This window comes from Pezoporus wallicus, unplaced genomic scaffold (assembly GCF_028554395.1).
Source record: "Pezoporus wallicus isolate ANWC-B61680 ecotype Strahan unplaced genomic scaffold, APGP_CSIRO_Pwel_v1 contig_4191, whole genome shotgun sequence".
In the NCBI taxonomy this organism is placed as follows: Eukaryota; Metazoa; Chordata; class Aves; order Psittaciformes; family Psittacidae; genus Pezoporus; species Pezoporus wallicus.
In genome coordinates, this window is record NW_026641383.1 from 5,936,114 (window position 1) to 5,961,888 (window position 25,775).

At 41.2% G+C, this 25,775-nt stretch overlaps 1 protein-coding gene across 7 annotated transcripts in view; it reads right to left on the reverse strand.

The window, feature by feature from the left end:
* Positions 1 to 25,775, reverse strand: part of PLCB4 (phospholipase C beta 4) — a 198,791-nt gene that overhangs the window by 79,819 nt on the left and 93,197 nt on the right. For all 7 annotated transcript variants that reach the window (XM_057423494.1, XM_057423495.1, XM_057423497.1 and 4 more), the window contains 4 exons: positions 9,023 to 9,123; positions 4,620 to 4,700; positions 4,274 to 4,333; positions 3,460 to 3,603 (listed from right to left, as the gene is read on the reverse strand). In XM_057423494.1, coding sequence (XP_057279477.1) covers positions 3,460 to 3,603; positions 4,274 to 4,333; positions 4,620 to 4,700; positions 9,023 to 9,106 — 369 coding nt within the window. In that variant the 5' untranslated portion in view covers positions 9,107 to 9,123. The remainder of the gene's footprint in view (positions 1 to 3,459; positions 3,604 to 4,273; positions 4,334 to 4,619; positions 4,701 to 9,022; positions 9,124 to 25,775) is intronic.

The window sequence follows — 25,775 nt, forward strand, 5'->3', positions numbered from 1 at the left end:
TGACAAGATGAGACATGCTTTCAACTGCAGGAATAGACTCATGGAATCATAGAATAGTTTGGGTTGGAAAGGACCTTAAGATCATCCAGTTCCAACCCCCCTGCCATGGGCAGGGACACCTCACACTAAACCATGTCACCCAAGGCTCTGTCCAACCTGGCCTTGAACACCACCAGGGACGGAGCATTCACAACTTCCTGTGCAACCTATTCCACTGCCTCACCACCCTTACAGTAAATTTCTTCCTTATATCCAATCCAAACTTTCCCTGTTTAAGTTTTAACCCGTTACCCCTTGTCTTATCACTACAGTCCCTAATGAAGAGTCCCTCCTCAGCATCCCTACAGCCCCCTTTCAGATACTGGAAGGCTGCTATGCCATACAATAAAGCTGCATTTTACCTTTATATTGTTTGTCAACATATGAGTTATAAAGCATTTCAGCACACGCCATTCATTCGGGTGCCTCTCAGGTTAGCCATCAACACGTGATTCACTGCCTCAGTAAAACACTTGCAGAAAGTACCTATTTTCTGTCAAACCCAGCTATGAGAGTGTGAAAGGTTACAATACTCTCCTTCCCACCCTGTCTTCCCTGTGGCTGCTCCCATCCCTACCTATCACCTGAGGAATCGTGTTGCACAAGCACTTTCAAGAGCCAGGTTATCTTCAACACCGGTGTGAGCTCTGCCCCTAAAGGGGCAACATAAGCTTAATGCTATGGCTTTTCCTTGAAATGAGTAAGAGTGTTCACATAAAGTCCTCTGCCAGCAGGTCAGTGCAGACTGTACTTTCTGGCTGGTGCAAAAGCTATCAGCTGGAGAGATGATCCTTCCCAACAGCACAGCTGGATCTGGGAGAGAACAACTGTCAGGACAAATTTATCCCTGATGTGCAATAATATTAAAGAATTTAAGAAGAGCTGACTTGCCTTAAGTTAATCTTTTAAGTTCAACTCCTTAATTCATTGCCAAAGTGGACGAGAAAGAGAAGAAGTCCAGATTTTGGGTTGCTGAACTACAACAGCTTTATTGGACTTAGGCCAGCTTCGGATAGGCAGCCTCCCATCAGCACTGCACTAAGGAAATTCCCCCCCAGATACTCAACTGGCCTTTTCAAATGTCCTAGACTGAGGAAAGCAGATTATCAGATTACTAGGGGCACAGAAAGTCCATCTGAGAAGTAAAAAAAGATACACATATACTCTCACACCTCTAATATGTGTTTGTGTATGTTCTAATTTTAGCTCACAGTAACTTATATAATTTATTTAATCAGGATTCCAAACCTTAGGTTTTAAATTCCTCCTTTTACAGGCAGTCTTTACTACCACAGTGGAATTACATTAGGAGTGGACCATGACAGCTGCTTGCAATCAGATACAGAGTACACCCTATTTTGTGGTTGTTTTAAGAGTGGAAATGAAAACAAATTTCTCAGCTGAAAACACCAATCGAATTTAAGTAGATAGAATGTAAATACCAGAGTTAGAGCTCGGAGACAAGTGGAAAGATAATAAACACACTCTTGTTGTTGGAATAGCTACACTTGGAGCTCAGCAATGACTTGGCCAACCCTGATGAGCACATCGCCACAAGAGGGAGAGGAACATGGGGCTGCCCCTATGCAGAGATCCTGTGAGAAGCCCTGCCTGGAGGGCAGGGTTCACTACTGCCCACGGCATGCCTACCCCAGGGAGAATGCCCCCACACTCTGTGCCACCCTGTCCTACTGGACCTGGCAGAATCTGCTTCCCATTGATAGCCTGAAGCAGGACCTTGCATTCATTTTCTTCTTTTGTCATGGTTACTCAGTTCCATTATAAACCAACCGACAGTGAGGAACAATTGCTTCTGTTCCAATTGTAATCATTATCTACAGAAGCAGAATAACATTTTGTCTTCTTTGCTGGGCAGAAAGGCTCTGGACTTTAGTATTTGGATCTGTCACCAAATTTCCTTGGTTTAAAGTGTCTGAATCAGGTGCCAAACAATTCTGATCCTTACCTGAGGAAGGGACAAGTAATGCTCGACTTCATGGCAACAGGGGGGGGAACAGCAGAAATTACTGCAGGTGCATCCCTTTCACATTTCTCTCTGCTTAGCCTACAACCATTGCCCCTTCTTCTCCAAAGTCTTGCCTTTGTCATTTCACAAGGGGGGCTCACTTTTGAACATGGATTAAATCAAGCCTATTATAAACTGCAGTTAGTAGCCGCGTAGCTATTACAGTCTACGTAAGTGTCCAACATGCCCCTCACAAACCCATTCTTCTAATGCAGTTTATTGAGATCTAAGGTGTCTAAGAAACTTAACTCCAACTTTCTGTTTTCAGAATAAATTAGAGCCACTGGTAGGTTAAGCACAAAAGTGAATACTGCCAGCATCTCCTTTTCTTTGCTTCTTAAATGTTTTCAAAACATAACTGTTGCATATCACTTCTCTGCAAGCCTGATGAAAATACACAGAGTAAAATCAATTTAGTGTACCCATATAAGTTATACAAGTATTTCTCCTATCACTGTGTTTTCTCAGTACTGCCAGTGTTTAAAGAGATATGGAACGAAACAGCAATGAAAAATCAACCAGTTCTGCCAAGGGATTTAGTGATGCTGCACTCAGCAGACATGTATTCCATTTTAAAGGAGGGCTTTAGCAGGTCTGTGTTGCTGATCACTATTCAAAGTTAGTCTAACAGGCAAAATCTCTCTTGATTCTCTGGATCCAAGCTCGTAGTATACTATCAGTACTCTGGATCAAGTTTCTCAGAGCAGTTTACAGCAGAGAGATCAAGTACCAGGCCTTGGTGGAGCCACAGAACTTGCACTGTGAATTGCAATCTTAAGCTCTCAGGAAAGATGACGTGTGAAAAGCACCATTGTTTTCTTAAGACTGTTCTGTGTCTACGGGAAACAGAAAAGAACCTGGGTACGCTGGAATCCCCTTAACTGCAGAGAATTTTCTTTCCTGCTTTTGTCTTTTCAAAGAATATGAACTACATGATACAATTAGGTTATCGCTAAACAGAACTGGGAGGGCTGGGCTCCACCCACCAGGAAAATGAAAGCAATTGCACTTCCCTTCAGCATCCCTGTCTATTACAGATCCACTGCTGAACCGTCACACAGCCTGCTGTACAAGCCCCCCACAAAGCCACTGAACAGCTGAGGGAATGCTGTCCCCTATATGTAATGGTCTCAGTGTCTACTTTTGACAAATCACCATGCATACAGAGGCTGATAAAGTCACTGTTTCCTTTCACCACGGCACACAGACATGTTACAGAATGCTCCAAATGGGTATTTGCTGTCCTTTTGTAGAGTGTGAGTGTGACAGCAGACATCCAACCAGGTATTTCAGTCAGCCAAGCAGGCTGATTTACTCGGGAAAAACAACTGAGTACTGCTGAGGAGCTCTCCTCTTGTTCATTAACTCCCACACACTGCTTAATTGTGAAATACCTTAGCTATTTCTGTGTTTTCCGCTACCAGGAAAGTGAAGCTGATGTTCACCAGATCTGTGCCACTGCAAACACACACTATCCGTCCTTCCAACTCGTTTTCTGATTTTCCAACAGCCTCAAGTGCAGTTAGTATCTTGGGATCCTGTTCAACAGAATAAATAACTTGTTACTTTTGCAATGCTTTGGTTATGCAGTGTGCTATGGTAAAGATGCTTTTCCATCCCCATACGTATTAGCACCTTTAAACTTCAGGCAATCATCTTAAATGAGTGCTTTCACTTAGAATCGCTGTGTGCAAACCTGAAAAACCAATGTATTCTAACAATTAGGAATATGATTGTGAGAACTCAGAAGTAAACAGAAAGTTAAGTTAGAAATTACATGTATTTTCACCACAAAAAAGAAAAATTAATCACTCTAAAGACTGGAAGTGGAGGAACATGGAATGATTTATGTCAACAAAGCAAGAAGATACAACAGATTTTAAACAGACAGGAACAACTCTGGAATATGAGACTTTTTTTTTCCAGATCCCTAAACCAAGTATCCCAATAAACATTTACAAATTAATTAGAAACTCAGGATATTAGAAACTCTTGGATGTACTACATCAGAAAGACCAGATGAGTGAACCTTCCCACTTTGCACTTTGGTGCAATCACACCAAATCGTTTGACTTTAAAACTTTACGTTTTAAGACCGTGATTGCAAAATAAAAGCTGTATTGCTGGTATTTTTTAAATGAATAAACTTCATCCTGCATTTCACCTTCAGCTTAAATATTCTTGGTTTCAATGAGAAGTATAGAGTACCTTTGGTACAGCTCCAAAACGAACACTGTTGATCAGGGAGCATTCTAACACCTGTCCTTCCTGAAATGGGAAAATAAGGTACAAGTTCAAAGGTCTGTTGACACAGGGCTCCATCAGGAACTGCAGCCAAACAAACTGATTTGCAAACACCATTAATTAACACTAAACACTGCATTTCCACTTTTTATTTGGTAATTCCCTCTTAAACACATTATTTCTGTCAAAGAACAGCACTAAGGTTAGTTTTGTAAATGAATTAACTCAGTGTTTTAGATATATAAAAACCAGCCAGAATATAAACCAAGTGCTATAATATCTACATATTCCTGACATAATTGTACTATACCTTTCCTTCACTTTTCCAGCTCAGAAAAAAGCCAAATTCATCCACTTGGAAGAGACAGTTGCTTTCAAAGACAAAAGATTCCTACAGAAAAGAAAACACAAACCATTATTTCAGTCAGTTTGACAAACGACATCAATTTATTTATTGTTCCAAAATAAAAGATTGTTACATTTCTCCCCAGATAACTTCCTGGAGAATTTGCTATTCCCAAAGCAATCAGAAATAAAGAAGGCAGGCTTTTTAAAAAGTAATCATTTTTAATCAGAGAATCAGAGAATCACAGAACGGTTAGGGCTGGAAAGGACCTTAAGATCATCCCTTTCCAACCCCCTGCCATGGCCAGGGGCACCTCACACTAAACCATGTCACCCAATGCTTTGTCCATCCTGGCCTTGAACACCACCAGGGATGGAGCATTCACAACCTCCATGGGCAACCCATTCCAGTGCCTCACCACCCCCACGGTAAAGAACTTCTTCCTGTTAAAGTCTGAACCCATTACCCCTTGGTCCTATCACTACAGTCCCTAATGAAGAGTCCCTCTTCAGCATCCTTGTAGCCCCCCCTTCAGATATTGGAAGGCTGCTATGAGGTCTCCATGCAGCCTTCTCCAGGCTGAACAGCCCCAACCTTCTCAGCCTGTCTTCATATTAATAATGATTAGCCTTTTTGCTGCCATTTGAGACTTACTTTGTGCAATTACAAAGATTTATTTTGTTTAACAGAGGCAGTGATTTTTACCTAATACAAAGCCTGAATGAAATGGAACTTCAAAAAAATGTATTGAAAATTAAATGCTTCAAACTACCTGGAGGTTAAAAACATTTAATTTGCCAACACTACCTTCAGGATCAAATGGCCACATTTCATTTTGAGGTTCAGAATCTGGGAAGCACTTTTCTGTTAGACTATGACATTAAACATGCCGTGAGCATTTCTTTCAGCCAGAGTTTGAAGGATATTAAATTGTAGAGGAATCAAGACCAAATGGCATACCAAAGAGACGAGACAAGGCAACAAAATCAGATTAGCTGCATTAACAGAAGAAATTTCCTCCACACACCTCCAGCCTCAATTAATGCATCATAAATTAAGCTCAAATGCAGGATAACACTGGGCAGAATCAATCACTTTTTCACAAAAAGGATCCAGGCCTTCCTGACTTCCTTAACTGCAAACCAACAAGAATGTGTGCAGGCTACAGCACTGCTTACTGTATCCTAGATCAAGGCTTTGTTCTGTGTTGAAGATTGAGGTACCTGTCTGAAATATCCTCTCCTGTGCATACAGCAAGGGCAGCAAGCTCATGAATACAGCTGATTTCAGAGACTTGCATGCTTGGCAATTTGAATTTAGGCAACAAAAACTGCAATGCTCTCAATGCATGGAGCATGCTTTCAAGTCAGTAAGTGTATTCAGGACAGTCTGCTCTCGCTGGGTCACTCGGAGGCAGCTCCCCAGGCTGACCTGGGATGAAGGACACTGGGGGCAGCTACAGGTGGCTTTTTGGTTTCTGTCATGGAGTAAGGGTGTTGGGTGGGCTAAGCAATGGTCATGTACAAGTCAGGTCTTATCCTGACTAGACACTGGGCATGAAGGCAAGAGAGCTCCTGGATCCACAGTTGGGTAATGCCTTTGAACCCTCCTAGATGGGCACAGCCAAAAGGGACAGTATTCCCAAACACTGCATATAGGATCACAGAATTGCTTGGATTGCAAAGGACCTTAAAGCTCATTCAGTTGCTACCCCCTGCCACAAGCAGGACCACCTCACACTAGACCAGGCAGCTCAAGATAATGTCTCACTTGGCCTTGAACACTGCCAGAGACAGAGCATTTACCACATCCTTGGGCAACCTGTTCCAGTGCCTTACCACCCTCACAGGAATGAATTTCTTACTTATATCTAATCTAAATCTTCCCTTTAAGTTTGAACCCATTATCCCTTGTCCTATCACTACAGAGACTGATGAAGAGTTGCCAGGCACCTCATATTACTAGTTTTACAGCCCTTGGAGTTCTGTTTCATATAAAAATGCAGCTAGCTACCAATGAAAATGAGTATCTCTTGCATTTCCCAGAAAGATTACTCACACATTAAAAGGCAGACTCTTTTTGTCATTTACTGTGTCCCCATCTATCAAAAAGCCCTTGATATATCAAAACAGTTGTTTTCACTGAGGTGCCTGTAAACTGCATGCTGTTTCGCCCCAGCCTTGACTCTGTCAAAATACTTCTTCTGCAGTTTGCCTTCCTGTATGGTAAATAGCACCTACATGTAGACTTACATCTACCTGACCAGTAAAATTCCTAATCAAGTCTGATTTTTAGTTCCCATATTCTGCTGCAATAACCCTGTTCTAGACTTGAACTTTGCAGCAGTCAAACATGATCATGCTGGGCTCCAAAGGTATCTCCATAATTTTGTAATCCTTCCAGTTCAGGGACTCTTCTATCTGCAGAAGATGGACCAAGAGACACTGCTCCACATGACAATGACCCAGATCTTCACAGTCATTGAAGGAAACTTGGGCCTCTCATGCTGTATCAGAGCTGCTCCATCACCAGACCCTGTAGGAAGAAACTTAAGCCCTAGTTCTACACAAACCTGCTCTATAGCCTTAGCTCAATTACCACTTCTCTTTTTGCCAACATGACCTTTAGGTGGAGAATTAAGCACAGAATTTCCATGACAATTAGAAGCCTGAAACAATTGTCTTGAAAACAGCAAGCCCTATAGCATCGGGATTGGATCTTGCTATTTGATTCTATGTTTGCAGAGCACTTCTAAAACAATGGTCTCTCTCGTGGGTAGGTTATCTAGTTACCACCACAACACAATTGCATAATACATCTGATAATATCGGTCACACCATCAAGTGTTCATGCTTTACAAGCTACAGATCTTAACTTCTGAGTCACTCTGGGGTTTGTACAGCTCTTGATGGTTGGAACTAGATGATCTTAAGGCCCTTTCCGATCCTAACTATCCTATGATTCTATGATTCCTGTAAAGCTGCAGATAAAATATACAATTGGTTACCTAAATGAGAGCCTCTTAATGTTTCTTTCCAGAAGAGCCTCCTTCAAGGAAACAAACCAGGCTTCCAACTGTACCGCAGCAAACCTGGAGCAAACTTGCAGCAAGCAATGCAGCTACAGAATATCGCATGGATGGACAAACAACATTTAACTCAACAGGTGGCAAGCATGACCCCCTTTTCTGCAGGGTTTTGAAAGGCAGTGAATTCAGCTGCAAGGAGCAAGGCTTCTGATGCTACCATCTCAACCCATGTCTGCCCACCATTACCTAGTCTCGCAGAGGTGCCTGCTGGGTACACTGAAATACAGTGCAAAAGGATTACTTTTTGAGATGTCTTACTCTCAACATCACTACATCAAGGACCCAGGTACTTCACCGAGAAGTCCTGATCACATCAAAACTTGAGTACTTCAACTTTATACTCTCCCATCCTCTGTTTCTCATCTAAGACGCAAGAGAACAACCTGGATCCTCACAGACTGAGTTTCTGGAGCCCTATTTGCTGAAGAAAAATAAAGCTTTTATGAACGTCCTTTCTAAGGAATGCAGTTTCCACTAGTATCATCTTAGTTTATCTGTCCCCCAAACTGCAAATACAGAGTAAACCAACTATCCCTACATTGGCAGGCCTCAAAAGATAAGAAGAAAATACTTATATCCCTGAAGGCACTTTCTGAGATACCTTCAACTTGTAGAGATTTCTTGTCCAAACGCAATTAAGAGTAGTCCCTGATAAAATTACTCTCATGGGCACATCGATGCCGAGTATTACATAAATGTCTCTGCACTTTATTTCAGCTGTCTGTGTAAAATGTGCTGGTTTGCATTCCTTTAATAAATTTGGATTAAAGCACAGCTGAAAGCAGGATTGAAGTAATCGTCTTTCAGATAGAGTGCAGGTTGATTTTCCAAAGTAGATAAAACCACTACAGTTCTCTAACGATGCATTTGAATCAGAATATAAATGTTTTGTGTTCTCTTATTTTCCCTTGTGAGATGATGCAGATCCTCAGTTTATATATTAAAGACATATCCCCCCCATTTGATAGATGAAAGGATTCATTTGGTTCAGTAATGTGCTCTATGAATCTGCAAAGATAAGAGCTTTACCCATGTGACAGATATTTTGATCCAAATCTCCCTTTCTCTTCCTTGGGGCTTATTTCAAATTAGAGGGATTAAATATACTGCCAAGTTATTTCTTGTAAAAGTAAAACCAGAGCAATATGGTGTGTTGGTATTTTCTCCCCATACACATTGCTGAAGCTTCTTTGCGTACAATGAAAGCAAACCGTGAAATATTCTGTAGCAGCTACATATTTAAAAGAGAATAGCAAATGAAACACAACTGGTGTCTTACCTCTTCGTATCTATCAAATACAGCTCCATCTTGCATAAAGGAGGGAACTGGCTTCTGCCAGTTAAATTCGTAAGGTTTTGCCATGATTAGAGAAGGAAAACCTGAAATAAAATGAAACAAAGCAGAGTTCAAGTACTGTCTTTTAAAAGGAATATTTCAAACTCGAAGCAGGAAAAAAAAGTGACTTTTGGCTTTTCCTTTCACACAAAAGTATTGAAAAGTCCCAGTGCATTTCCAAATCAAGAGTTTTCCTCATGAGAGCATTTTTGTTTCATAGCTTTAAAATGAAAAATACCTGTAAAATGTGTGTCTGAACTTAATTATTTAAAAGCCACTTGCACAGTAACATTCCTTTAGCTTAAATATCTGCTACATCACTTCTAGAATAAAATGAGCCTGAGACTAATGCAGCCCTCAGTGATACAAAATGCCACAACCTGTAATATACCAGTGTTGTTTTTTAACTGGAAAACATTAGATCCTATGTAGAGAGATTTTGTTCTATTTATTGTACTGCAAAATCCATTTATATGAAATAAAGTCCTTGGTATTTTCGGTAGTATTTTACACATAAGATATATAGAGAGGTCAAAATTCAGAGGGAAAAAATCTGTTTAGGGATATAGGGCTTTAAATAAAATTAGCTCTTCTAGTATTTTATTTAATACTACAACAAAATACTGTCTTCTAGTATTGTGCATTTCTGCAAGTTTAGGAATGTGAACAAAACAATTCAGAATACAATACAGAAGTCATAACATATGGACCTTACAATAAAACTACCCAATTATTTAGTATCCTTTCCAACATCTGGGTGTCTTCTAGGTTACGCTGTTTTAAACCAGAAAGTGCTCCCACTACATACTCCAAAGTTAATTTGATCTGAAGTGCATCTGCACAGTTCCTGCCTACTAACACCATCTAGGGCACACGGTATCTTGGTTATCCCTTTATAGAAACATCATACAATGATTTGGGTTGGAAAGGACCGGAAAGCTCATCCAGTTCCAACCCCCTGCCATGGGTAGGGGCACCTTCTACTAGACCAAGATTGCTCCAAGCCCCATCCAACCTGGCCTTGAATACTGCCAGGGATGGGGCAGCCACAGCTTCTCTGGGCACCCTGTGCCAGCACCTCAGTACCCTCACAGTAAAGAACTTCTTCCTTATATACAACCTGAACTTCCCCAGTTCAAACCCATTATAAATGACAATGTTCATCTACTACTGACCATGCCTAGGGGCACGATAAGGGGTTAAGTGGAGCCAGTACAGTTCTCACCCCATTACAGTGCAGGCACCCAGCCCATGCAAAGCTTGGCTAAGCGAGAAGAATAAAAACCATACGTAAAATTCATGACAGTACGTGTTATCTGTGCTGTACAAACCATCTTTGTAGTGTCTGTGTATGCCAAAACCCTGAAGAGCAGACTAAAATATTACCAACTAGATAATAATGCTTCCACAATGTTCTTAGACAGAAATGTCTGCTTTGACTGACCTTTAAACCTGGAATAGATGTGTTTTAAAAGAAATAAAAATAACTTTGCTGTATCCTCCTTCTCTGTCTTGTTTTCATTTGTATCAAAAATGTCCTAACAAGAAAAGGAACCAGAACAAAAGAACTCGGAGGATACTGTTAAAAGACTGTCCAATGCTGGCTTGAACAACTGTTGTTTTTTACAGTATTCTACTGAAAAATATCCTTATTTACGAAAGAAAAATGCAAAATTCATTTTGAAGCTGCCCATCCCTATCTCCTGCCCTTTCTTGGTCAGTGATACAGGAATAGCAAAAACACGTACCGAGGTTTCCAAAGCCTTGGGAATAAGAAATGAATTCATTCTCCACAAGTATCAAAGTTCTGTGTGCCACCATTAAGTATTCACTTTTGTTGAAAATGTGAAGAAAATTCAAACTAACATATGTGGACTCTCCAATTAAAACAAAAAGAGACTAAATAATATTTAAGACTCAGAGACCTTGAGATGCTTTAAGATCCTTTCAGGGAATGTGCCAAATTAGTGAATTTTTAGTATTTGTTAAAAATACACTTACAAGTCTAGGGTCTCTTCCAGTTTAGAACAGCAGAGAGCTGTTTTTCCCTCATTCCATGGAGGAAGCTGCATAACAGGCCAGCCATCCCATCGCAGCAGCATGATGATGCCTTGTTCTGTACAGCTCAGACCTCACACGGTAGCTCAGTATAATCACACCACCTTGAAATCTTTGTGCTTGTTCTTAAAGCAAACTACATTTAGAGAACCACTGCTTCAGGAAGCTCTTTTCTGACTTCACTTCTTTGTTAATGGCAAAGTGGAAATCAGAACCAACACACCCCGTTATACAACAAATCCTCACCTGTCTTTGAAAAATATCCTTAAAGGAAAATTGATGTGGATTTACAAACCTGAAGTGATAAACACTCCATTTACTGACCAGTTCTTTATCAGTTTAAATGACTTTTCCTATCAGAATGTTCCCAAGAAGAAAAGTGATTTCAAATGACAGCTGGTTCATGCAGCAAGACATGCTGCCAGCATGTGAAATCCTTCTGGGAAAAGCTGATGTGTTCTGTGCTAAAACGTAACAAATGTGATGACACTTTTAAGACTGTGAAGAACACTCTCCCACAGTCCCTCACCTATATACAGGGCCTTTGCCCTTTTCTACTTACACTGAACAACATATAGACACAAATTTTAACACCCAAAATCTCTGCAACTGCTGTGAACTCCTGCATAAGACACATCATAACGTCTGGCCTGGCATCTGGCACTCTGAATCCTGGATGGAAGCAGTGCTTGAACAGACATCTTTCAGAAAGACTAATTACTTGAGTGCTGCAGACATGCACTTTGGTACCAATTTGGACTATTCTGAGTTCATCATCCAGTCACTGAAACACAGCTCTCTAAAAATCCCTCCTGTACAGATATCTTCTCCTTGCCTGGGTACTCTCAGTATGATGAAGCTGTCTTGTTACTTCATCACTGATAAATTAAGTAAATTGAGCCCTTCAGGTTCTGCTGAAGGCTGGATGCCCATCTTTCAGATCTCCACTTTTCCAGCTGCCCCTCTGAAGGCAGGGGTCTGGAGACCAGGGCACAGGAGCCCCAGCACATTCCTCTATCACACAAACCATCGTTACAGCCTGTCTTATTTGCATAACCTTACATGTAGCTGCAAGAAAACATCAAGCAATCAAGTTCTGTCCCAGGAACTCGAGCTCATTGTTATTTACTGTCTTACCACTCTCTTCTCTAGCTCTGCTCTCGCACAGGTCAATTCAGTTTACAGATGAACTGAGGCAGATGAAGCGTGAGGGAATGATGGCTTGAGTACATGTAGCAAGGAGTCAGATGAATTGTAACAAACAAGATTTCTAAGCCATATGCTTTGGCAGCTGTGCAGAAGGTGAAGAAAATTCTCTCTGCCTTTAGAAAAGCTCTTTTCAGTCTCTCACATTGCTTACGCTCCCCTCAGAAATCCATTCTTCCAGAACCCTGTTAGCTTTTAAGATCACCAAAATGCAACACAAAATATTCCCCTGTCACTCTTTGGACCCCAGTTAATCTTCAGCAGTTTCTAAGTGGTTCGCAGTATGTAAAAACCAAAATCTAACCCTTCAAACCTGAACAGCCATGACATTCTTGCATTCATCTGGCTGCAAACACACGCATACATACACCCTCACTATGATGAGAATCAAGAATTACTCTTTGAAGGAATCTAATAACAAGGAAATGTGTGAAGATTCAACTGGGAGAGATACAAGATTTAGGAACTCAATTCAAGACAACATTTTAATTGTAAAACTTTTGCACAGCCTTTGAAAATTAAAATCAAACCCTTCTCACTGATTTAGGGGTTTTAAAGGATAAAAATGCTTCTGGATATATGCCCTTCACAAAAGCAGAAGGATCACTCATATAAAATGCCTTTTGAGCTATCTCCCATTCTTTCAACACTGATTTATGCCTGAAGGCCTGATTCAGTCCGTATGAAAAAAGCATCTTGTGATTCACCTGGAGCACCCACAGAGTGAGGACACAAAATTAACCATATCCACAATAGCATTATTTAACACAGAAGCCTTCCTCTTTTGTAAGCTTGGCTGTACTAAGCTAAATCTGGGGTATGGGGTGTGAAAGGACTATAAATCCTGAGCTTTTTGTCATTCTTTGACCAAAAGAAGGACAAGGTGTGGCTGAACAAGAGGAGGAAAAGATCCTGTTAATACAAAGCAGACAAATGTTTGGGGAAAGAGGTGATATTCTAAACTAACCCACAGGGCTGGCTAGCATGATGGATAGGATACTCCTTGGATCCCATAAACATCCTGTCAATGTTGAGACACTGTTGGAAAGGACAGCAGTATTCCTTAGAGCTGATCCCCCCAGTCTAAAACAGTAACTTGTGATTTCCGCCGTTTCCTTAGCCCCAAATATTATAACAATACTTGTAATTTCTCTTTTAGTAATTATTATTTTTGCATCTGGAATGAATCACTTTTTGCTGAGTGAAATCAAGGAGGCTCCTCACTCTGTGTTTGCCATTTCACCACCTACCTCTTTGAATCACACCACCTAAACCTTCACCAGTTACTGTGTGGGTTTTACGTATCAGCACCCACAGAACACTGCTGAGTTTAACATTCCTGTTCAGGTATATGTATTTCTCTTACAGGTACAAGGAAGCAATTAAAAACCCCAACAAACCAATGTATTTTCCACTCTTTCCCCCCTTGCAGTAAACACATCCTTCACCACCAATCCCCTTTGGTAAACAAAAGAAATGGTTCATTTTGTGTGATGCATATAGTAGCATTAATGAATTTAGGGATCTGTTTGCCTCATTTTAAATCAAATAGAACATGCTCATTCAAGTGCACAAACAGGATTATCTGTCTATTTAGCTATTATCATATGAGATTAATTAAAGTAAAAGCATTGAATTAACTTTATAGAATCACAGAATGGTTTGGGCTGGAAAGGACCTTAAGATCATCCAGGTCCAACCCTCCTGTCATGGGCAGGGACACCTCACACTAGACCATGGCGCACAAGGCTCTGTCCAACCTGTCCTTGAACACCACCAGGGATGGAGCATTTACCATTCTTTGGGCAGCCCATTCCACTTCAGTTACATGAATCAGATCTAATCAGCAGATGTAAATCTCTGTCTACAATGTCTCTAAAACCTTTGGGTTTTTTTGTATGGAGTTCATCCTGGTCCAGAAGGTCTACCTGTAGAGCTGGGGACTGGAGTGAGAAACTGCAAGATGCAAGGATGAGGCGTTTTTTAAACACAAACCTCTGGTTTTTAAACTAAAACTTAATATTTGCAATAAGTTTTAAGAAAATTTAGAAAATAAAAGCCACTACAGCGTGAGTCCAATGTGAAAAGAAACGGTGAGAGCCACCCTGCTGAATGCCTGCGGTATCCACACTATAAAGTAATTCCAAGATTTCACAGCTCTTCAGGCTCTTCCACAGTCCGATTCTGTTGGTTGGTTTGTTTGTTTGGGTTTTTTTTTCTCTTTTAAAGACAGTGCTTTTTCAGCAGGTTATTTTTAAGCGTGTTATTCCAACAGCTAATGCAAGCAACTTCAAACAGTTCTCCCCAAAACAAGGTCCAGAAGCAACAAAAGACATACAACAGAGCTCCGGCGCCTGAACGTGTGTTGTCTAGTAATGGCCTCAATTTCCATTTTGTCTCATTTTCCATTTCGTTTAAATTGCTGGAATCACTGGCATGCAGGGGCAGAGAAGAGGTTAGACCAAAACAAGAAATAGCCTGTTCTTAACTAACCTTTTCTTCAGCATTTCACACAAGTGCAGAGCTCCGTTTCAAGCCAAGAAATGAGTGTATCTACTGCTGAAAACAGCAGCTTATAGCACAGTGCTAAAAATGAGGGTTCAGTCATCACCTGTAACACCCACCACCTCCAACAAGTAGAATTCCAAGGTGACTATAGGACCCATACACGGCCTCCCAGCTTCCCGAGATGTTTCTCTTGTCCTAATGGCTCCCTAGTTTGTTAGTATCCATAGTTTTTCTAGCCTTCCCATTCATTCTAAAACTCCCACTATCTGCTATAAGTGTTTCTCACCCATCCTTTTTTGAGGGGGCATTCCCCTTTCTGAGCAGTGAATAGAATGTAAAGAGACATACTGGTTATGCAGATAAACTTACTCAGGTATGTCTACAACAGTATAACAAGACTATGTTCTGATAATTAAAATATATTTAAATCAAACATGATGGAAAGCTTTTCACAGATTCACTGAGGTCTAATTCCTCACAAGATTCTAAAGTAATCAAGATAGTGAGAGTCTGCCTAAAATTTGGCGTGCTTATACAGTGCAGGCCAACAACCCAATGCTGCAGATATACACAAACCTCATAAATAGCAAACAAGTGTTCACAGTAGTATCAGGAATATTTCAGACAGAAGAAAATGCCCAAGTTCTCTAAGAGAGCAGACTTCCATAGAAGTCACTATAAACTCAAAGCCTGTTCACTCTCACAAATAAATGTGATAGACATCACATGTTCAATACATTTGATGAAAGTAATAGACTACTTATTAAAATTATGCCATTTATAAGAAATGTTGTATAGAAAATATTAAAAAGCATTGATTATGCTTATAATGTTCAAAGACAGCTGAATACCAACACAGAGTCAGCAGAAACATCCAACATAAGACATGCATATATGTAATGAAGTAACTACCAAATTCCCCCCAAACACAAACCAAATAAACACCAGGAACAACAAACCCATTCAATTTTGTCACCTCCTCAAAAGCTAATCCTACTGAGGAAATGCACTTCATGTCCAAAACGCGAGCAAGTAATGAAGAACCTTTCCCTAGAACTTGCCCTGTTTTGTCTCATTCCAATAAAAAAACCTCACCATATATAAAATTAAGTTGTCCAAAACCATGGAAGATGCTACAGTTTTCTCTTTAGTTAAGCAGAAGTGTTAGAAGTGTTCAAGATTTACTTTTATGATACTAGCAAGCATCCCATTTCCTGGAAGCTATCTCCTCCCCAGGTAGTAATAGAGAACAGATTGGACTTTGATGAAATCAATAGTTTGGTTAATAGCTGTCAAGATCTTTTCTGAATTGCTATAGCATGTGATGTATGTATACAATGCATCTTGATTTAACCAGCAGGGACTTTTATTAAGTTTAATTACTTCACTCTGTAGCTTTCAATTGAAGACAATGTTAAAACAGAAGCTACTTCGTGGAATAATAATTAGGAAAAAGAAATCACTTGCAAAACATCTCAAGTATTTCTGTATTACTTCAGCCCTAATTCTTTCTCTACAGCCTCGTAAAACCTGACACCTTGTATAATTACAGCAATGAGCCCTTAAGGAAAGGGACTTGTCAGATTTAGAAAAGACCCCAGAGTCTTCAATATGCTCTTTGAGCAATTAATACCATATTCCATCTCTACCGTTGTTGTTTCGTCTGTAGCTGGCAGATTACACGTCATTTCAGCCAGTGAGTAGTGCTTCTCCCTTGTAGTACACCTGCATGAAGTATTTGTATCAATTATTCCAATTAAAATCATGAGTGATTTTGACATTTAGAACTTCAGTTGCTTCTTTTTAGCCTTCTTCTGGGGCTTAGTGCTTTAAAAGATCTCAAGCAGAAGTGATTCCCATAACTTAAATGGGATAGGAAGACATGAATAAATGTTTCAAATTAAAACCCAAAGAATTCATGTGGGAGTGCAGATAAACATCAAATAACCTTAAGTGAGCATCGTTCCTGTGAGGACTGCGAGAGTTCAGGGATCCTAGGGTATAAAACAACTGCAAAATTCTAAATCCAGATTATTAACTGCAAATATCAGAGGAAAGGCACCACAAACCCCCAAACCAGATGAATATCGGCAGAGTTTCATTTTTAAGTGCAAGGAGAAGTTTTGGAGATAACACAAGCCAGAACCTCAAACAGAAAGACAACAAACTACAAATATCAGCAGCTCCATGGCCAGGTCCCGAGGACACAGTTGTCTGTTTCCAAACACTGACACAGGCTCAGACCTTGTATTAATAAAGTGCAATGAAAGGTCAAGACTGTATTTTTGTAATAACTTCTAAATCTCCGTGTGTTTGAAACGATCCCTTCTATGGTCAGGTACTTCAGCTCTAACCAAACCTTAATAAAGTTTTGACATGACTTGATGTGACTGCCTTCAAAATACACAGATATTTTCAAAACTAATCAGCTGTGAGGAACACAGACGTTACTTTCAAAGCTAAACTTAGGATGGTGACATTTATAATCTGCAGCCTTCAATTCTGACCAGTTTTAGAGATGGTCTCTGAGAAAACAGCAGTGAGCTACATTGCTGGCCTCAGATTTCAGACAAAGCTAAGGGGATCATCTTCGGCAATCATTTCACTGGTCTGAAATGCATTAATATCAAAAAACTGCATTCTTTATTTGACCGTTGGGTGTGTGTTATAGAATCATAGAACAGTTAGGGCTGGAAAGGACCTTAAGATCATCTAGTTCCAAACCCCTGCCACGGGCAGGGATGCCTCACTCTAGACCATGTTACTCAAGACTGTCCAACCTGGCCTTGAAAAAAGTATTAAGTGTGTTAAAAGTAGTTATCTGTTGAAAGTTTAAATGCATTACAAATTCCTTGGTAACAGGTTACCAAGCCTACAAACCATGAAAACACAGGGGGTTCTATGCTTTTTAGGTGAGATTGTCATTGGCACTGCCCAGAAAATATTTCTATCTATGTTAGAAGCCATAACATGGCTCAAATTCCTTCTTAAAACCCACCTTACATCCTAGAGATAGTGAGTTTTGCATCCCCTTCTTTAAACAAGAGAAGATAACATGGAATTAAAAGCAAGAAACATAGACCTGGTATCTGCCCTTGATCAGTACAGTCCTTCCTTCCTTGCACCTGGTATCCTTTTTCTTGTTTTCATCAGCCTTCACTTCGCCCATTACCCTGCTCACTCACATCTTGGCTCACTCCCTCAATCAAGTCTCAGCTGGGAGGTAAGGGAATGCCAGCACAGATTAGCAACTGGTTGGAATGGAAATTATCTGTCACCCTTCTGACCACCCAGCCCCGGTGCTGCGGTAAATCTAATCCTGGTAGCAGAGATCTTTAGGGCCAGCTTATTGCTTCCTTAGTTCTGTGACACAACTTAAGCTGGAGTAAGAGCAGCAACAGAGCAGCAGTAACCTTCTCCGGCTAATGGTGGTATAGACCACAGCGCCCTCCGAGCTTTAGGTTGGTTGGATTCATCTTGTTTTCCTGCCAAGATTTCAGGTTCAGAAAGAAACAGGACATACTAATTGTCTCTAATGAAGGCTCTTTCCCTGATTCCTCCCAGCCAATATCAGGAAAAGAAACACACATGGTGTCCACAGTGTGCACTTCAACATTAACGTGCGGAAAGCAGATCTATGACTCAGGATGGGGAAAAAATAATCATAAACTCTCTGGCCTAAGCACCATTGTACAGGCTCAGCCGGTATTTTGCTCGCTTCCAAATACTCTACCTCTTGTATGCAGAAACATTCATCAGCAATTGTTCAGGAAAATCACAATCCCTTTGGGCTAGCTTGGAATGAAGGACCTGGGCTACAGCTGATATTTAGCCAGACTGCTCCAGAGTCCTGGATGGACACATTTGACATTTCCCATTTTCCCTTTTCCCCTTCTAAACAATAAGGCTAGCAAGTCTTGTCTGAACTACACACTTAGTGATGCTAATTATTTATGTATATAGAAAGCCTGAAACCGCTGGCAGCAAGATATCCCAGAGCTAAAAGCTATTATGTTATACACCTCTAACCACCAATAACATCCAGCAATAACTTGTTAACAAACAACTGGGCACTTTGCTGAAGATGAGACTGCCACAGTTCTGAACACAGCGTAGCACAACTTGGCAAGGGTGAACAGAAAATGCTGCCTATAATTCAGAAATCTTAGAGGCCCTCTTTCCAGTGGGACAGCTGTCCAAATACAGACAGTCATGTTGGAGATACATGAGGTTATCAGCTATTAACAACTTGAATTTCCTAGAGATTCAAGAGGAAAAGGAACTGGTCCTGAACATTAACTTAGTGTTATTGTTACTTCGTTATTGTAGGTAGGTGGCAGAGTAAGCACTTCTTCAGCCAGATTTGTTCTTAAATGGTTGTTGTGTCACTCCCCAGAAGCTCTAAAAGCCATAGAGAAAGAATAAGAAAGACTGTGCAGGTAAAGCAACCAAGGATGAAAAATAGATGCCACTAATCCTTTAGCTGGTATGCTCTTAGTTAACCATGAACTGGAGATGGGGATGCACAAGACATGGCATCACAATCTCTCTCACTAATCCCTCTCTCAGAGAAACTGTGCAGCCTGCATGTAGGTACATTTCTACTAATCAAATATTAAAACAAGTCTCTTGACATTGTTCTGCTTCCTGTCACAACAGCCATTATCAAATTGACAGCTGTCTCTTAGGAGTAAAATGAGACTTCATGAGACATCTGAGAGAAGTTTATCTGATAGAACAGCTCAGAGAGCTAATATACTCAGTATTGAGGCATTCAGTTGCTTACATTACTTGAGAACAATGTGCCTAAAATGTCTTTCTGAATATTAATGCATTGTTTGTTTAAAAAATGGGGCAAACTCAGGCACATCAGCTATTAAAGAGAGAGGTGGGAGAATCCCAAGCCAGCAGCCTCTCTAAATCACCCTGCTGGATGCATCTGGGCTTCTTCAACTATTCATATTCTATATGAAAATTTCTGAAGGAAAGGCATCTCAATTTCTGTATTTCTCAAAATGGATGATTTGACATAGTATTCCAAAAGGGATAAAAATAAAAGTGTTGGTATGTAACCTATTTGTCCAGTATGGAGACAAAGAGGAGAGTCAGTCTGCCAGTATGGCATGCTAGCGTACAAAGCCAATTTTGAACCCTCATTTGACATCTCATAATAAACAGCAGGCTTTACAGCATGCTGAGAGGTTCCATTTATCCAAATTTTTCTGGCCCAACTGAAGACATCAGTCAGGGACTGACTTTCTCTAAATTCCTAACAGAAAGATGCAATTCAGTGTCAAACAGCAGGAAACAAGAACGGGAGCCGTTACCTCTCCGAAGCTCGTCATCACTGTTCTTTATTGTCACCTGCTGCTGGGACCTCCACTTCTACTTAGGCAGAAAGGGACACACACACTATGGCTGGAGGATACCTTTGCTCTCATGCTATGACAGGTACATAATGGAACATGCTCATGCAGGCAGGCAGATAAGCAGCACTTTCTCTTCTCTCCCTGGAAAGCTGAGAGCATGCACATCATGCTGGAATATGAAGACATTCTTGATTCTGGACAACCATTAGGGGAGAAAGAAATGAAACAGATGTGTGGGAACTGAAAAGAGGAGGGAGAGACTAAGAACAGGAAAAATGCAGAAATCAAGGATGGGATGTCTGAGACTGATGTGGTCTTCAACAGAATGGTAAGTGCCTGAGCAGGCCAAAACAGCCAAAAAGGAAAAGGGAAGGTGGCAGCATTTTCACAATGCTGGAAAGGAACAGTAGATAAGTCTGCAATAGCCGAAATGGAAATGGTTTGGGATAGCACAAGCAAGCCTATTTTTAGAGATTATTCCAAGTATGAAGCTAGGTTTCTGCAATAGGGCTGGAAAGGGAGGAACAGGGTGGAATATACACTAAGACAGACCAACAAAACAAAACATTGTTGTCTATGTGTGTGGGGTAAAGAAAAAAAGAAGTGGCAAGAACAGTGCCAACATTCCAGGCAACAGCAGAGCAGGGTTATTTATTGTGACAGCTTGGGAGTGGGGATGGCAGGGCTCCCAGAGATGAGGAGTTCAGCATTCCCTTGTGCTGCAGACAAACCAAGGGATGCATGGGCAAAATGCCTGGGAAGGTGAAAGAACTGATTCTAGATGAGAGCGTGGAGATCAAAGGCAGAGGAGTCTGTTTGGAAGCCATCGGATGCAATGGAAATCAACAGATGCAACTTGTTACACCATAAAAACTGATAAAAGCAGAGACAGAAAGAAAATGTTTTGCCATTTGCACTGGCTGCATGCACTGAAGTGTTCTGCAGTGCTTAACTAATGCTGTCACTATCCTCTCTGGTCTCTACAACTCAGTAACAAGTGGCACTCACACATCAAGTAGAGCACCCATCAAACCCAAGAGCAGTGTCACACACAAGGCACAGCAGACCATGCAGAAAGTGAGGGTAACATTTTTACATGTCCAAAACCAGCTTTGCTTCATGCATCACCATTAAGCATTTCCAGCATAATAATTACCATGGCAAAGAATAAAAACTTGGGCCCAGCAGGCTTTTCCCATAGGAAAACTGGTCAGCTCGTTCAGACTGCTTTTCTTCCTGTCACATACCTATTAAATGCTCCAGACTGTTTAATGTGATAAAAATGTCTAGACTGGTTTTTAACTGAAAGCTTACAGAAGAGAGTTCTTTGCCCTTGGCTAGCAAACCCCTTTGCTCCCTTCTTGGTAAGCACAATCATGTGCATGCTGTACTTCTGCAGACCACACTGTATGCATACATACAGAAAATGCATTTCTGGTGTCCTTATAAATGCTCTGAGATTTGAGAGGTGAGCCCAGGGAAATGTGAAGAATATATACACAATAGGTACATACAGTACTGTATAGTATGGCTTTACAAGGAAAAACCTGGAGCTGATGTTGCTGAGGAAAAGATGACAGAGCACCTCTCACAGTCCACTGAACAAGAAAAGCAGAAGAATAACTGAAGCAGCTCTGTTAAGATTGATAAAGAGCAAGATGCTTTTGCTGAAAGGTAGAGTTTAGGCATGAAATCCCAATGGGCACATTAGAATAAGTGTTACCACATGTGAATCAGTGCATTCAATGCTTTGGGGTCCCTAGTTGCCCTCAGTCTTTAGCAGCTGCTTATTATTGTATAACTAAAATTCTGACAATTAAAATCACTCTAAACACAGCTACAAGTGCTCAGTTTATACTAAAAATACCTCTGGCAATGGAATGACCCAGCTTGACTGGTACACACCCTTCAGCCCTTTCTCTTTAGGCCCCATAAATCTGCATCTGTGGATGGGTCATGGTCAAGGGACAGGTGCATCTGATTCTTGTCAGCATGTGGGACTTGCACATTGGAAACTGAGCTGCATACCATGGAAAAAGCTTGAGAAGAAACACTATCCCTGGACGCCACTCAGTGTGGCTGACTCCCATAGGAAATACAACTTGCCAAAAGAATTAATGGACAATGTGACATGACAGAAACATTGCTTTGGCACAGTCACAACTGGCCTGTCAAGGAGTGTATCAAAGTCCCACTTCCCATCTTCCTGTACCCTCTGTGTTCCCAGAACAGTCTTCACATCCTGAGGATAACTGTTGAAAACGCTCTTCATCCTCATCCAAGACCCTAACTCTTGTTCTTTGTGATCCGACCATAAACTGCACTGCCAGAGGAGCTGAAGAGCCAACTGACCACTCCACAGGAAACAACTAAGGGCTTGGGAATATCTACGGGAAGGGTGTTTCAAGGGAAGAAAATGGCAGCTTTTCCACATTAAAACACCTGTGGGCTGAAAGATCCATACAATAAAGGTACTGGCCCACCACTGAGCACTTCTTGTGTCTTTTCTCCTTAAGATACTATGAACAAGTGACAATATTCCCCTCTTAAAAAGAAAGAAAAGGGTTTTTCAGCATCACCAGGGAAGGTGATTGTGTTGGTTTTGAAGGACTCTGATACCATACAACTACACCTTCAAGTGCAGAACAGACCCTAAAATCAATCTTCTGTGAAATAACTACACATACAAGTTGAAAGCTTGGATCAGGAACGTGACACCTTGGGTGGTTTTTATGGTTGCTTGTTTCCTTAAATATTAATATAGGGTTTTAGATCAACAACTCTTCCCTTTTGTCAGCACACCCTCCTGCAAGTTTGTTTCTGTACAGTTCCCATGTCAGAGGATGCTTTGCATAATTACAGCACTGCTGAGTTAAATCCCTTCTTTCCTCCATACATGCACAGCTCCTTTGGGCAGCTGAGTGAAATGGCACATAAAGGGAAAAGGGAATAGGCCCAGCTGGTGTTTCTCTGGAAAGCCCCATGCCATCCCAAGTAACCTCCAGAGCGCTCTGCAAGCTTTTCATGCTGAGCAGCTGGCAGAAGCCTCCTGAAGGCAGGCACCCAGGCTGTGCTTACTGAGATACCAGCTTGTTGGCAAGGGTTTTTTGGATGGGAGACAAAAGCAACACAGGGAACAGCGAGGCTCCTGCTTCTCCTGAAACAGAAGTGGCTGGCACAGAAGCTGAAAGAACAGATTTCATACTTACAGCTTTCCCTTCCAAAGTTGCATTCTATCGTTCTCTCCACAACCTCAATAGCATGGGCTAGTTAAGGGTTAATCAATAATATTGTTCACTGCAGGATGCAAACTAACATGCATAAAGAGTATCCCTGATTAACCACATTAAGGGCACTGACACCTATTAGCTTTGTAAACAAGCAGAGCAGTGGACACCACTGTCCCCAGGTTAATTGTTACCAGTGTGTGCTGAAGGCAACCACTTATCAGAGGTAACCAGAGTAACCTGACTGCAGAAAAGCCAGGAAAACAGAACACACAGCTGCTTGTTCAGTGTGCCAACAAAAAAAATGAGCCCTTTTGGAGCGATCAGGGACGATACAAGGAGCTGATCCAACTCTCTCACTGAAGAGAATGGTCCTAACACCTTGCTTTTCAATGATCCCATTCCTGATAGCCTGAGTGATCCCAGTTTAGCCATTTCATCTCTGCACAGTGGTGGAAAACTATTCACTTGTTATCTTTTGCTAGCTAGCTTTGTGCATTATATCCTGGTCACATAGGACTTAAGCCATGAGTAGAACCAGCACAAAGGAAAGACCTACAGTGTGTGGCTGGGAGAAGCAGGAACACCAAATTTTTTGGTGGCAATAAACTGTGGTACTGATCCTTTGTGAGCATAAGGAAGATGCAGAACTATTAAACAGAACAAAGCCAAAATTTACTCTTTGTTTCTGAAGCTATGGTTAAAGAACCACCTGATTTTAAAGTTCAGGGTGGCAACACTTGAAAATCATGTGGAATATAAGATCTTGCAGGTGCTGGATGCGATTAGCAGAGAAACTGCACTTTCTGTCAGAAATCCAAATTCACACACAAGATAAGGAGGAACAAGTAGCTCATGGAACAGCCATCACGGTGGCAGAACTATCAGCTCCAGGAAACAAAGGCCACTCTTTTCAAGCTTCTATAAGGGACAGTACTCTGTTACAGTTCCAGAAATCAGACTTCCTTTGGCTTCCAGACCGGGTCCTGATAGGCACAATCCAAACCTGCTTTTCTTAGAGTGTGTGGCTTTGTTGGAGCAGAAGTATGAAACCAGGATATAAACCAGGTTGATAATACCAGGATAAAAACTGCCACAAGATCCAAAGCTAACAAAAAGGCACAAGAGCTCCAGCCATGCTACCTGAACGCCTACGACTACAGCCTCTGGCACGGGCCACAAGCTGAACTCAAGGAACACAAAGTCTAATCAGCAGTACTGCATTGCAGAGCAAATCACAGCTGTGGCTGAAATGAAGACATGCCCTACAGAGCTGCTTTAGAGATGACATGCCTTAAGACCAGTTCATTCAGTGTTGCTTATAAAAATGTAATTAAGAAACGTGCTATATCTTTTAAGATTTCAGTCCATGTTAAAGCAGAAAACAAAAGATTATAGATACAAAGATCATTCCCTTCCTTTATTGAGACACCCTTTTTCCTGCATCGTGAGTACAGAGGATTCCTGAAGAATGTGACGCCTGAATCCACCGTTCTATTTGCACGCAGAAATCTCCTGCATGAATTAAGTGATGTTTCCACCTAACACTAGGTGGTCCCTCAGCACTAACACCGGTGAAAGATCAGCTACACCTGATACACAAGCTGCTTAACAGAGAAAGAGCAGCTCAGTGGGCACATTCATGCTGTGCAGTGTAACATGGAGATGTGGGAGTCAGCTCTGAGCTGGCAGTGTCCTGCCAGGCTTTCTGGGGTGCTAGAGGCAGCCTCATGTGCAGGTTAATTTAGTTCACAGCCACAGAGAGCGGCACGTTACTACAGCTAGAATGCTGCCAGCTCAGCTAGTGCTTGCCCAGGGATCTTGGGGATTTCTACCCATTATAGTATGTAGGGCAAACATACCTTCTGCTGCCATGGTCTAGTGTGAACGCTGTTTTGCAGTACATTTACAGTCACTCAAAACAGGCTGGCTGAAAGCCTTAAAATATCACCAAGCAAATCTTGGAAGCAATTAGAGATGATTTCAGACTTTAGATTCTCAAAGACTCCTCAGTAACACTTGTCTTTGTTCAGAATAATATCCTGCAGTTACTGTATCCTCCATAAATGACTCCATACTAGCAGTATTGCTGTAATTCTGCTCACTTGCACAACGTATAAATAGTACCTGCTCCTATGTAACAGAAGATGGTGAAAACAGGTTTCTAATAGATGTCTGTCCTTCACCTATGAGCCCCTCCAGGCAGGTGCACTACAAGGTAAGATTACTTCAGCAAAGCATGGGTGAACCAAACCCCAGCCTGGCATTCTAGCTTTTAAAATTGAAAGTTTACATCAATAAAGCTATTGTTTAAGGATTAAGTTGAAA